Source organism: Ranitomeya variabilis, chromosome 5, assembly GCF_051348905.1.
Source record: "Ranitomeya variabilis isolate aRanVar5 chromosome 5, aRanVar5.hap1, whole genome shotgun sequence".
Taxonomy (NCBI): Eukaryota; Metazoa; Chordata; class Amphibia; order Anura; family Dendrobatidae; genus Ranitomeya; species Ranitomeya variabilis.
The window spans coordinates 436,177,674-436,192,462 of NC_135236.1; the positions used below are offsets into that span (position 1 = coordinate 436,177,674).

General features: G+C 48.0%; 1 protein-coding gene across 1 annotated transcript in view; it reads left to right on the forward strand.

The window, feature by feature from the left end:
• Positions 1–3,468: 3,468 nt before the first annotated feature.
• Positions 3,469–14,789, forward strand: part of ZDHHC17 (zDHHC palmitoyltransferase 17) — a 58,569-nt gene continuing 47,248 nt past the window's right edge. The window contains exons 1-2 of the mRNA XM_077265338.1: positions 3,469–3,634; positions 14,558–14,664. Of these exons, the coding sequence (XP_077121453.1) occupies positions 3,572–3,634; positions 14,558–14,664 (170 nt within the window). The 5' untranslated portion in view covers positions 3,469–3,571. The remainder of the gene's footprint in view (positions 3,635–14,557; positions 14,665–14,789) is intronic.

Genomic DNA, 14,789 nt, shown 5'->3' on the forward strand with positions numbered 1-14,789 from the left:
TATCGGGCATTTATTTTTCCCCGATTTTTTTCCTTTCGGCTGTGGGGATGGGAGGCTCAGCCTAGGATAAATAGAGATGTGTGTGGGGTACGTAAGTAGGGAAGCAGGGGGAGGGGTGAGCTTTGTGGTATGGCTTTTACATAGCCCACTCACGTGCCCCTGAAGCTGGTCAGTCCCCTCAGGTCTGGCAGTCTCCTCCATAGTGCAGAAAACAATCTGAACCTATAGCCGAGTGCTCCTTTGTCAGGATGGCAGGCGGCATACAGACCCCCCTAGTGAGTTTATATAGGTTTTACCTCGTTGATCCTGCCCTCCTTACCGCCGCTGCGGTGACCGCGCTGTGCCCCTCACCAAGGCCGGCGCTGCTGCCGGCGCCATCCTCCACGCTGGCCGCGACCGGAAGTGACGCGGCCGTCACGACCGGAAGGGACGCGGTCGCTGGACCCGGAAGCGGCCGCCTGGAAGCGGCCGCCAGAGAAGCTGCGGCCGCATGCTGGAGCCGGCCGCTGCTGGAAGCGGCCGCCGCACTCACCCCCCGGCAGACAGGCACCCGGACCGAGAGCCCCCACGAGGAGGAAGCGGACCCGACCCCAGGAGCAGCACTGGGGAGGCTGAGGGACCCCCCATAGCAGGTATCAGCCGCAGATATCTTGCGGCGGGGAAGGGAAAGGCTGGGCCCCCCGATCCCCACCATCTGCACAGCACCGTCGGAGGACATGCTTGCCGTTCCTATCCGCAGTGGGACAGGAAAAACACTGGTGGGTGGAGTGGGGAGGGTCCTTTTAACTGCTTGTGGTTCCTGTCCCACTGAGGGTAAGGACGTCCTCCAATGGTGCTGTCAGGTGGTGGACTGGAAATTTGGCTTTTGTTTCCCAGCAATTGGGTAAAGAATGTCACAACGCATGTGTCCAAAAACGCAGCGTTTTTGAAAAACGCAATAAAAACGCACACATAACGCTGCGTTTTTTGACGCATGCGTTGAACGCATGCGTCAAAAAAATGTTGCGTTTGGCGTGCGTTTTCATTGCGTCATGCGTTGCGTCGACGACGCTGCGTCCAAAGACGCGAATGTGAACGTAGCCTTACAAAAGTAATGCTAAAGTTCAAAAACCTCTACGTGTGAACATAGCCCAAGGTGTGGAGGAGCATTTTTGTTTTAGGCTATTTTGCCTTATATACAAGTCATTACCCTGGAAAGGATGTTCCTTAACATATTTCCCAGGAAAATCTATTTTGGTTTTGTTTGTTTTATTGTGAGTCTGTAAAAGTGGTGTAAGGCTACTTTCACACTAGCGTCGTGCACTGCACGTCGCAATGCGTCGTCGTGGAGAAAAAACGCATCCTGCAAAGTTGTCTGCAGGATGCGTTTTTTCCCCATAGACTAACATTACCGACGCATTGCGACACGTCGCAACCGTCGTGCAACGGTTGCGTCGTGTTTTGGCGCACCGCCGCCACAAAAAAAGTTACATGTAACGTTTTTGTGTGCGTTGGGACCGCCATTTTCGACCGTGCATGCGCGGCAAACTTAAGACTGCTTCCGCTGGCAACGTCGGGCATTTTCTTCACAGTATGTGTCAGTACGTCGGGCCGACGCTAGTGTGAAAGTAGCCTAAGACTGACAACATTGTTCACAGCAGTGACCTGGGAGTCAGAAATGCTTCCAGGTGTCTTCCCCATGCTGTTCCTATGTCATTTGAGCACTGTACCCATCGATTTCCACAATTTCTAGTCCCTCTGCAGACCGCCGGAAAAATACTCGAGTTTCCCATAGACTTACATTGGGCTCGTTGCTTGGGTCGAGCACCCGAGTATTCCAATTTGCTCGACCGAAGCAAAGAGAACCCGAGCATTTTAGTGCTCCTGTCAGTTTGCGTAAAGCAGGGTCAGCGGCTCCTGTGGCAAATCTGGGTACAGCAAGAGTAATGGCTCCTGTGATCAGGCTGTGTATCTCAGGGTTAGAGGCTTCTGCCCTCAGCCTGAGTACAGCAGGGTTAGGGGCTTCTGCAGTCAGCCTAAGTACAAAAGTGTAAGGGTTCCTGCAGTCAGCCTAAGTACAAAAGTGTTAGGGGTTGCTGCAGTCAGCCAGGGTACAGCAGGGATAGGGGCCCCTGCGGTCAGTCCGGGTACAGCAGGGATAGGGCCCCTGCGGTCAGTCCGGGTACGGCAGGGATAGGGGCCCCTGCGGTCAGTCCGGGTACGGCAGGGATAGGGGCCCCTGCGGTCAGTCCGGGTACGGCAGGGATAGGGGCCCCTGCGGTCAGTCCGGGTACGGCAGGGCTAGGGGCCCCTGCGGTCAGTCCGGGTACGGCAGGGATAGGGGCCCCTGCGGTCAGTCCGGGTACGGCAGGGATAGGGGCCCCTGCGGTCAGTCCGGGTACGGCAGGGATAGGGGCCCCTGCGGTCAGTCCGGGTACGGCAGGGCTAGGGGCCCCTGCGGTCAGTCCGGGTACGGCAGGGCTAGGGGCCCCTGCGGTCAGTCCGGGTACGGCAGGGATAGGGGCCCCTGCGGTCAGTCCGGGTACGGCAGGGATAGGGGCCCCTGCGGTCAGTCCGGGTACGGCAGGGCTAGGGGCCCCTGCGGTCAGTCCGGGTACGGCAGGGATAGGGGCCCCTGCGGTCAGTCCGGGTACGGCAGGGCTAGGGGCCCCTGCGGTCAGTCCGGGTACGGCAGGGATAGGGGCCCCTGCGGTCAGTCCGGGTACGGCAGGGCTAGGGGCCCCTGCGGTCAGTCCGGGTACGGCAGGGATAGGGGCCCCTGCGGTCAGTCCGGGTACGGCAGGGCTAGGGGCCCCTGCGGTCAGTCCGGGTACGGCAGGGATAGGGGCCCCTGCGGTCAGTCCGGGTACGGCAGGGCTAGGGGCCCCTGCGGTCAGTCCGGGTACGGCAGGGCTAGGGGCCCCTGCGGTCAGTCCGGGTACGGCAGGGATAGGGGCCCCTGCGGTCAGTCCGGGTACGGCAGGGCTAGGGGCCCCTGCGGTCAGTCCGGGTACGGCAGGGATAGGGGCCCCTGCGGTCAGTCCGGGTACGGCAGGGATAGGGGCCCCTGCGGTCAGTCCGGGTACGGCAGGGCTAGGGGCCCCTGCGGTCAGTCCGGGTACGGCAGGGATAGGGGCCCCTGCGGTCAGTCCGGGTACGGCAGGGCTAGGGGCCCCTGCGGTCAGTCCGGGTACGGCAGGGCTAGGGGCCCCTGCGGTCAGTCCGGGTACGGCAGGGATAGGGGCCCCTGCGGTCAGTCCGGGTACGGCAGGGCTAGGGGCCCCTGCGGTCAGTCCGGGTACGGCAGGGATAGGGGCCCCTGCGGTCAGTCCGGGTACGGCAGGGATAGGGGCCCCTGCGGTCAGTCCGGGTACGGCAGGGCTAGGGGCCCCTGCGGTCAGTCCGGGTACGGCAGGGATAGGGGCCCCTGCGGTCAGTCCGGGTACAGCAGGCTAGGAGCCGGTGACAGCCTTCCTGCACGGCAGCAGTGCGTGTGGTGCTGAACTCCGTCCTTTGTATTGTGTGTCAGGACAACAGCCTCTCCCTCCCGGCTGCTCATTACCCAGCATGCAGCGGGGGATTTAACACCAAGATGGCGGACACTATGGAGGAATATGAGAAAGACGCTGGCTGCGTCCCGATCCTGCACCCAGAGGTGAGTGCGTCCTGTGACTGCGGTGTGGGCGGCCGGTGCTGGGGGTACGGGGCGAGCTGTGGGCGCTGGCACGGGGGACAGGCTGGGGAGGGTGCCGCTGTACCGAGGATGCTCGGGAGAAGATCGCGGCCTGTGCTCCTTAGGACCCGGTGACGGGCTGGCCGGGCTGTGCTGGCTGTGTACCCGGCCTGGCGCAGGCTTATCGCCATGGCCAACGGCTGCTTAGAGGAGAGGCCCACCCTCACAGGAGCGCTGGTGGCCGGCGTGGCTTGTGGGACAATGTGCGCCACCCTGCCCCATCCCCAGGGAATGCCTCCTCAGCATTGTCCTCTCCGGGCTTAGGGAGCCATTTATAAATACCCCGCGCAGCCAATCAGAGGCCAGCTCTCATCAGTCACATGGAAAATGAAAGCTGCCATCTGATTGGTAACTAGGGCTGCCACACACGTACAGCGCAGACTCCTGGGCCCGTGTTGACGGCCTTCCAGCTCCAGTCACTGTTTACATCCAGCCAGTGGTGGTAACAGCTGATGTTTGGGGGTGCTGGGTGTCAGACCCCCCCAGTCTCAGGTTGATCACCTGTCAGTATCCAGTAGTGGACAACCCCTTTAAGAGCCAGGTGGTAGTCTGCTCTTTAGCACCATGAGACGCCTGCTGTGATCTGCATATTGGCCTTGGTGGTACCCCTGGGTGCCCGAGGAGGCAGGGTGGGCAGAGCGCCGTGCTGCCCCTGGGATGTATGAGACGAGGAGGCGTGTAATAACGGGGTGTGTTGTTACTGCTGTCGGCGGGGGCAGCTCCTGGTACGGGCTCGAGGGGCGGCCATCACTGGCTCATCTGGAGCCATCGTATTGTGTATGACATAATGGCTTAAAGGGGGTGTCATTGATTAAAAAAAAAAAAAATCTTAAATGCAGGGTATATGCTAAAATCGAACTTTTATTAAACGATGACCCAAAATTAGTATTAAACAGAAAACTATACCAAAACTAATTTATACAAAATCTTTATTACAAAACTAGGATAAATAAACCGACACACCTTATTAAAAAACCCTTCTATATGAGACTGGGTTTACAAACTGGCCTGTATGTTCAAAAGCAAAGAAGGTGGAACACCTACCTCACATATGGTACCTACACGTCCCTAGGGTACCCCCTACCTATCTGCGGAGGTTGGCACCCTCTTGGACGCAATGTGGCGCCCCCGCTCCTCGACGGCTGACCCTAGGTGCCCTGTGGGTCCCTAATAAATAAATTTGTTCATGGACACCACATACTCGCCCACACCTGGGGCCCAACCTAATATAAACAAAACAGATGCCAGATGATATTACACCAAAAGTGCCACAATGACAAAAAACAATTTGCTGCCTCAAAAGGCTAAGTTTGATAACATGTGGCACACATGACCGTCTATTCTAAACCTCCTTCACTGGCTATTATACCCTTATGCGCCCCTGCCCAGATTACCCTGCCTAACAGCGGAGGTTGGCACCCTCTTGAACGCAAAGTGGCGCCCCCCCTCCTTGCTTTTGAACATACAGGCCAGTTTGTAAACCCAGTCTCATATAGAAGGGTTTTTTAATAAGGTGTGTCGGTTTATTTATCCTAGTTTTGTAATAAAGATTTTGTATAAATTAGTTTTGGTATAGTTTTCTATATGCTAAAATCGCCATCGCTCTGGTGGTCCCGCTATGGTTTCAGACGTGCCCAGACATAGGAGAGTACTCACTACTATGTGCTTCCATTCCACCTAGCACCACATTGAGGAGGAAAGGGGGCTCAGACCCTCGCCCTTGTGATCAGTGGACGCTTATCACATGTCCTCCACAGATAGATCTTCAGGACTCCTAGGGGCCGATAATGGTGGGAAGCCATTTCAGTAAGTGCCCTCACAGAGGGGCATCTGATACTGCACTCCCATTGGTCGGCTCTGATCTCGCCATCTTCCGCCTTGCATGCTCCCATGAGTTGTCCTGGGCCACAGTCTACAGTACGCTGTTTTCTTACAGTCATCCATGCAGCATTCTCGGCTTCCTCAATGACGGACTGGGGCGCTATTTCTCTGCCACTGAATGGCCAAAAGGGATATTGATCTCCGAACATCCTAAAAGGGGGTTTTCAAAAATCCTCGCTAAGGATTAACAATGTCACTCGCCCTCTGCTGCTCCATCATGCCTTTCTCCCACTGCCCATTCTAACAGGTTGCAGCGGTGACATTGTGAACCCTGTAGCCAATCACCATGATGGGAAGTGCAATGTTGCTAAGCTCTGTGATTGGCTGCAGTGGTCACACATTCTGTAGTCATGACGTCACTGCTGCAGCATGTCAACAAAGACCTGGGGCTTGGTGCACAAGCATTGCTGGAGCAGTTTTGGGTGAGAAGAGCTCAGGTTGCTATTTTTAACCCATGGCAAGCCTGTGTACATAACATTAACTCATGGAAAAGCCATTTAATTTAGTTCTCAATAGTTAAAATGTTGGGCATGTAACATCTTTGTACTAGGCACATTCTGTACCCACGGTGTAGTAGACTTACTATGGGGGCTGTCTTTTTCATGTGTAAAATAGTGCACAGAAAAAACAATCTGTTTTCACTGATCCATTGTGAAGATTTAATAGAAAAATGATTTATGCCTTTGATTTATTTTTACTGCAATACATTGTGTCATCCAGATGTCAAAAAACTGACCCAGATTATATGAGAACTTGAAAATGGATGTGCAGGGCACAATATGAAAACTCATCCATTGTTTTCTGGATAAAATCCAGAGAACATAGGAATATGGTGGTAGGAAGGATTAAAGGGACCTTTACCTGTGGCGATAATTGCCTGAATGATGGTGTACGGTCATTGCCCACTGTTATCATGTCTAGCGATAATTGCTCTTTCATCTAATCTCATATGCTGACCTAAAGCCATCACTTGTCATTAGCACGGCCCCTGGTGCCTACAGGCATCTGCCAGTCACTTGAGATGGAAACCGTATGAGACGGGGGTGGGGGGGAACGAAAGACAGCACAAATGATCATTCGGACCGAAACCCACACGAATACTGCCACACCTACAGTGGGGAATATAAGTATTTGATACACTGCTGATATTGCAAATTTTCTCACAAAGAATGGAGAGGTCTGTAATTTTTGTCATACGTACACTACAACTGTGAGAGAATCTAAAAATATAAATCACAAGATCACATTGTATGATTTTTACATAATTAATTTGCATTTTATTGCATGAAATAAGTAATGCAATAGAAAAACAGAACTTAACATTTGGTACAGAAACCTTTATTTGCAAATACAGAGGTCAGACATTTTGCTCACTCTCCATACAGATCTTCTCCAGATCTTTCAGGTTTTGGGGCTGTCGCTGGGCAACATTGAGTTTCAGCTCCCTCCAATGGTTTTCTATTGGGTTCAGGTCTGGAGACTGGCTAGGCCACTAAAGGACTTTGAAATGTTTCTTATGTAGCCAGTCCTTAGTTGCCCTGGCTGTGTGTTTTAGGTCATTGTCATTCTGGAAGACCCGGCCACGACCCATCTTTAGTGCTCATACTGACGGAAGAAGGTTGTTGACCAAAATCTCACGATACATGACCCCATCTATGCTCCATTCAATACGGTGCAGTCATTCTGTCCACTATGCAAAAAAGCACCACCAATGTCTGATGTTTCCACCACCATGCTTCACGGTTATGATGGTGTTCTTGGGGTTCTAATAATCCTTCTTCTTCCTACAAACACAGCAAGTGGAGTTGATATCAACACGTTCTATTTTGGTCTCATCTGACCACATGACCTTCTCCCATGCCTCCTCTGGATCATCCAGATGGTCATTGGTGAACTTCAAACGGGCCTGGACATGTGGTGGCATGAGCAGGGGGATCTTGTGTGCACTGCAGAATTTTATTCCATGACAGCATAGCGTATTGATACTGTAGGCCCAGCTCTCTTCTCGTCATTGACTAAGTCCTCCCATGTAGTTCTGGTTTGATTCCTGACCTTTCGCAGAATCATCCTTAACCCACAAGGTGAGACCTTACATGGAGCCCCAGACCTAGGATGCTTGACGGTTATCTTGTGTTTCTCCCATTTTCTAATAATTGTGCCAACAGTTGTTGCCTTCTCACCAAGCTGCTTGCCTTTTATCCTGTAGCCCATCCCAGCCTTGTGCTGGTCTATAATTTTGTCCCTGATGTCCTTAGACAGCTGTTTGGTTTTGGCCATGGTGGAGAGGTTAGAGTGTGATTGAGTGTGTGGACAGGTGTCTTTTATACAAGTAACAAGTTCAAACCGTTGCAATTAATACAGGTAATGAGTGCAGAGTAAGAGGGATTCCTAAAGGAAAACTAACAGGTCTGTGAGAAACAGAAATCTTGCTGTTTGGTAGGTGATCAAATACTTATTTCAAGCAATAAAATGCAATTTAATTATTTAAAAATCATACACTGTGATTTTCTGTTTTTTATTTTTAGATTCTGTCTCTTGGGGCCCGCTCCCATTTGCGATTTAGATTGGACGAATGCAATCTGATTAAACATCGCATTGCATTTGTACAAATTTAATCCTTTGGTTCTGTTCTCAATTGTGTTCTTTTTTACTGCTCGATTGGATCTTGATTGTACAGGAAAAAAATTGCAGCACGTGATGATCGCATGCTGAATTTGGATCGCACGCACCCATACAAGTCTGTGTGTGTGAAACATGGCAGTGCGATTCCTGCCGGCAGCAGTGGAGATGGAGACATTCCCACCTTTGTCTCCTGTGCTGTGATTCTCTCGTGCGAGAAGATCGGAGCACTGACACTCGCTCGCAGCAGAGCAGGAGCCGGGGTCATTAGCATCTGCACCGCATGTGATTCGCAAGTGGGACCCTGGCCTCACAGCTGAAGTGGACCTACCATACAAATTACACACCTCTCCATTCTTTGTAGGTGCGAAAACTTAACAAATCGTCAGTGTATCAAATACTTATATTCCCCACTGTAAATACAAGTAAACCAGTGCCAGTAGACGATCTTCTGCAACAAAGTACATTACATTGCTAGTGAATGGGGTAATAAAACGCCTGAACAGATTCTAGTCCTGTCCGATGCTGAAGTGTCGTACACTTTCACTGCAGATTTATGCATTGCTATACATTGCAGATTTTAATGAGGATTTAGTCCTGAGTAAGTTACTGGCTGTGTGATCTCACCTTTATGCCCGTGTGTTGGCCGTAGTGGGTAAACTGCCTATGAATTGCACACGACCTGATCAGCATTTAATAGCCTGTTTAGTCCAGCTAAACCACACTTCAGTGTGCACAGAACGATTGTTAATATGATCGTTCTGTGCATTTAGAATGTCACTGTTCTCGGCATCACATGTCCTGTTTACACTTCAGAATGTGCTGCAGAGAGCCATGATTTTTTTTTTTTTTTTTTTTTTTAGTCTGCTGCAGCCTTTCAGTACACTGTCAAAGTGGATGTCCCTTCTGATGGAGCAGAGAAGGTTGCTGCTGATCAGTGGCACTGAGTGGCTGCAGTGGTCATGCAACAACAATTTCACGACATTGCTGCAATTCTGCTCCGGGCAGTGAGACTGTGCTTTTTTAAATTTTATCTGGGGCAGTTTAGCAGTAGATGTCCTGTAGTGGACAACCCCCTTTAAATACAGCAGCTGGTCATACATTTGGGATTCCCGATAGCCATTTTCTCTAACCTTTTGTTCAGGAATGGCTTGTGAAAGTTGCTAGTGTCAGGACGGCGAGGTTCTGCTCCGTCCTGGTCAGGTCAGGGTTAAGTTTATCCGCCTCTCTTTGGTTCTTGGGCGACTATTTAATTCTGGTAGGTCCTGGGTCCAGTGTCGGTGATACTTCTGTTTCCTCGGCTAGAGTTTGCTGACCCATGTTACTCGTCTGTAATCCCTGTTCCTGTGTGTGTGTGTGTGTGTGTGTGTGTGTGTGTGTGTTTCGCTGTGTATGACCCGGTTTGTCCCTTGACTATTGTGTGTCTTCCTGCTCGGTACTGCTTTGTCCTTCCTGGTATTCTGACCCCTTGGCTCGTCCCTGTTTACTCGTCTGTCTTTTCCCTTGGTTACCTTGTACTTGTCTGGCTTCTGACCCTTGGCTTTGCTTTGACTTCGTTATTCGTTTTGCGCATTTTTCTCCACACCCCGGTTGGCTCTACGTCCGCCCGCGGGGTATCTCTGCCCCCTTTGGTCACGTGACCAGCCTAACTAAGGTCCTGTCCGCTCTACACACCTTGGTCTTCTTGCTCCGTGTGTATCGGCTCACATTCCCGGCTGGCGCCCCTGGCCTAAACCCCGGTGACACTATCCCCGTGTCACTACAGCTAACTTGGATATCACAGAAATAATTCTTTTTCTATAGGGTCAACAGATTCTACAGCACTTTACAAATCAGAGGTGACATTACCGACACATTCTGACTTTACAGAGTTAACTATCAATTACTAAGAGGAGAGAGGGCGCTGCTCGCCTGAGCTTACAATCTAAAAGGAAAGTTAAAATTGGCAAATCGGTAAGTGATCTCTGCCTAGGACCGCTCTCACACGTCTGAGTCGGCGATGTCTGAGTCGGCCATGGGTCTCCTGACACATCAGCCCCACAGGCATATATGGAAGAAGGCTGCTAGGTTTGGGGCAGGAGGGCGTCACATTCTGTGCTGGGACCATGCATGTCGGAGGGATGAAACCGGCCTCATTCTGTAGCTGGCTCTGATGGGATGCAGATCTGTCATTTGGCATGGACAACGTCCGCCCTCGGCAGCAACCGGAAACCATGTATAATAATGTCCATGCAGTAACTTCATTATCTTGTGCGGCGTTTACTTGTATTAAATGCCTCTTTCACATACATTGCCTGCTGACAACCATTGCCTTAGGCTATTTTCACACATCAGTTTTTTGCTGTCAGGCACAATCCAGCGAAAAGGGATCCTGCAAAATTTACCGCCTGATCCGTTTTTTTTTCTCATAGACTTGTATAAGCGCCGGATTGCGATGGATGGCCTCACATTTCAACCATTTTTTTGCCGGATCCGTCTAAAATTTGTTTTCCGGCGGCCGGAGAAAACGTACAGAGGAATGTTTTATTGTGTCTGGAAAAAAAACGTCCTGAGATGGATCCGGCGAAAAAGGTATGAAACGTGAGGTGAAATGACCGAATCCGCTTTTTTTACACAAATCATGCATTTTCCATTTCTTCCCTCTTACCGGAGCAGAAAGTCCAAACTTTATTCCCAGGTTAAAAAAACAAAAAAAACCAAACTGATCCATTGCATCAGTTTTTCACAAATTGCGCCGGATCTGTTTTTTTCAAAGTTAGCCGGATTATGCCTGACGGCAAAAAACTGATGTGTGAAAGTAGCCTTACCAATTCCCTGCCGCTCCGCCAACCTCCGCTCTCATTGCTGGCGCAGAATAGGACCGAGACAGAGAAGCCGTGGTCATGGGGTTAACTAGCGTCATAGCCGTCATCTTTAGTGTGCTTACCCTGCAGATCCATGGACAGTAAGGGGTCTTACAGTAAAAATCAGCGGGATTAAGATTTTCTATGTAAATATACACCAGGTTATGGGGTTCTAGAGATTTTGCCAGTAAGTGGCAACCCCTATGTGGTCACCTAAAGTCAGTTGTTAGTTTAGCCTGTATAAATTCTGTAGAAGACTGTGGATTTAGCTGCCTAAAATACCATATATTTAGGTAATATAAACTAGCAAAACAAGAGGAAGATCCAGCTCAACGATGCAGTGAAAAATCCATAACTTTATTCCACTACCAAAATAGCGTGTAAGGATAAAACATCAGCACGTTTAAAAACCAAGATCAACGCGTTTCTGGTGGCTAAGCACCCTTAATCATGATACCTGGTACATGTCAGGTCTCTTGCTTATATACTGATATCCGGTCGACACACCGGTGTTATAATTAGTTAAGTTGGTTGATTCAACAAAGTATGTACACATAAGCATGAGAACAAGACAAAAAAAGTTCTAAAATCAAGACAAATACTCCAACTAAATAGGAAAATGCAAAATACAAAAATGACAAAAGTGACAAAAAAGAAGCAAAATAAAATAGAACCATATCAAATAAATAGATAAATAAATATTTGACTGCATGCAAAATTCAAATAATTTGCATAAATAAGACTACAGGGAATTCTAATATGACAATCATAGTTAGGCAGCCCCGACAGGACAAAAAATATTGAAAATTAAATTATAAACTATAATATACCCCTGCAGCAATGTGTCAACATTAATTTCTGATGGGAGTTAATTTTGGTTGAAAAAAGAGAACTATTTAAAGTGGAACACGAGCTTTTGTAAATGTCGGCAAGTGCTTTCCTTGTTCATGGGTGTAGTATACATGTGAGACTCCTAATCAGCGAAGCTACAAGCTTCTTTGGTCATCTTTAAATAAATATATATATGACTGCATGCAGAATTTAAGTAATTTGGATAAATACAACTACAAAGAGTTCTAATATAACAATAATAATAAGAGAGCCCCAAAAGGACCAAAAATGTTGAGAATTTAAATTGTGAGCTGTAATATACCCCTGCAGCAATATGCCGACATTGTTATCTGATGGAAATTGAATTTGGTTGAATAAAGAGAGAACTATCTAAAATAGGACACAAACTTTTTTAAAAGCTGCCTAAAATACCATATATTTAGGTAATATAAACTAGCGACCACAGCCATTCATAGGGTCACGTCTGGGTCTGCACAATGAATAGCATGGCCCTACAATACGGCTCTTAATGAGAAAAAAATTAATTGGTTGTCGCTGATATCCATCAAATCTAACTGACCCAGATTCATAGGGATATCTGAGGTTAATACGGTTAATTGTAAGCTTAATACTTGCTTTATGTATTTTCTTCCCCAATTAAATCAGATTTTGTGTGCAAACCTTTCATCTGTTTCCCTGGTTCATAAATTACAATTTTCCTCCATAGATGCATAGGTGGAGAAAAGACATAGGTCCATAAAGTTCAACTTTCGTAAAGGGGGGGGGGGGGGGGGGTATAAGGGACTTTATACAGAAAATAAAAATGTACCTAAGCATTAACAGGATGGTACAGTAATTGCAACTTACCTGCCTGTTGTGCTGGGCGCCGTTCGTCCCCAGCACGTAGCGGTCAGTCTCTGCTGACGTGACGGGGCAGGACTTCTGATGCCATTCTGACTGACAGCTGTTTCCCCCGTTAGGCAGCGGAGATCCGGATGTCAATCAAAATGATGGTGGAGGTCCTGCTCCATTGACAAAGAGGACTGGAAGAATCAGGAACTCCAGTCAGGGACTGGAATAAGATTCCTGATGTAAAGAATGCCATAGTTTTTCATGAATAAGACATTGTGCCATTCCTTATAAGCTTCACTCATTTTGGCAGAGCTAGGAGAAACTGCCTTGAAAACTCCAAAAGTAGTAACATTTTGTCTAAATTGCCTTGATGAATGGGGGCAGCATGTTTCATATCTGAGGGCATATTTGGGATTGCATTAAGCGGTTGCTTTCGACATCTAGAACATCAGTCCTAGGAATATTTCACTTTATCATAGGGGTTTCCTCTTCTGCATACCAAAGCTTTACGGTAATCTCTTATACCAGACCTTTGATTCATAGTAAGGGAGTGACATATTTTTATCCAATTCATAAAACTACAACTCAAGTATACAGAAGGGAAATAATGTTTTTGTGTATTTTATTTTTTAGTTTGTGTTTGTGAACTTCAACAGCAAAAAAAAAAACCTGCTTAAAGGGAAATTGTTGCCAAGTTAATGCTTCCTAATCTGAGGGCAGCGGAAAATAGGAATAGAGACCTTGATTACAGCTCTGGGTTACTTGCTATAGTTTGGTAAAATTAATGTTTTGTCTACTGCGGCTCTGCTAGTTTTCTCAATTGTGAGATCTGGGTAGTCCCGCCCATATTATTGATTGACAGTTTTCTGCCTACACAGTGCATAAACAAGCTTTGTCCCAAAGGTAGATACATAGACCTCCGTAACAATCAGAAAACACTACCCAAGATGCCAAATCTCAGGGCAAAGAAGGCACATATGCTATACCTATATTTAAAATACTCATTCTTTATTGTAAATCTATATAAAGTTAAAGATAAGCAGAGATTTCCCAGATGTAGCAAACCAATAACATGCAAGCTTTTACATATGAGTATACATTAGATGACAAGTCAGATGGACAAATATGAGTTTTACAAAAGAAGACGATCCCTAAAGATGAGAAAGGTACAGAACTATGTGTACATTTAAATGAAAGGGCAAGAGCCCCTGTGACAGTTCCGCTATCTCTAGTTGATTGTTATCCATGAATCAGATTAAGGTGAGTAACCAGATCTGTGTGAGGGGCCTTGTCTCTCTAAAGTGCCATTTGATTGTACTTCCAGCCATGAAATGAGGAATCTGCATGCACCAGGGCTACCACCCTGACAACGCCTTTTCGCTATTTCCAAGGGGGCCCTTGGGGCTACATTTGGGAAATATCCCTGCTTATTTTTAACTTTATTGTAAATCTACATATAAAGTAATATTTTAAATATATGTATAGTATATGTGCCTTCTTTGTCCTAAGATTTGGTAACTTGGGTAGTATTTCTACACAGTGCATAGGCAGAAAACAGCCTATCAGTGGTGTTCGGGGATAGCCAGAGCTCATGAATATTGAACACTACATGGCAGAACTTAACATTTGAAAGTAGAAGCAGAGATGCAGCAGATAAATTACCGTAACTGAAACTACCGCAAGAAGCCCAGTAAATCACAGAGCTGGAATTCGGGTCTCTGCCCTGAATATTGCTGTCTGGTGGAACACCATAAACTTGATGACAGATTTCCATTTTATAGTTTTCGAATACTCTAAAATTAGTAACTATCTCTTCCAGGAAATCAAGACTCAGGGCCACTACAATCATGGTTACAGCACTGAATCCATGGGACGTAAAAGCCACATGGATGACTATAGTACGTGGGATATCGTCAAAGCCACACAGTAAGTAAGAGAGAAAGCTTGCTCACTTTTCAAGGTTTTCATTGGTTTCAAGTCCAATCTTGGGCACAGCTTCCAGTGATCTCATGGGTTTTTACTGGATCCCTCACTTATCCTAGTCTATTTAA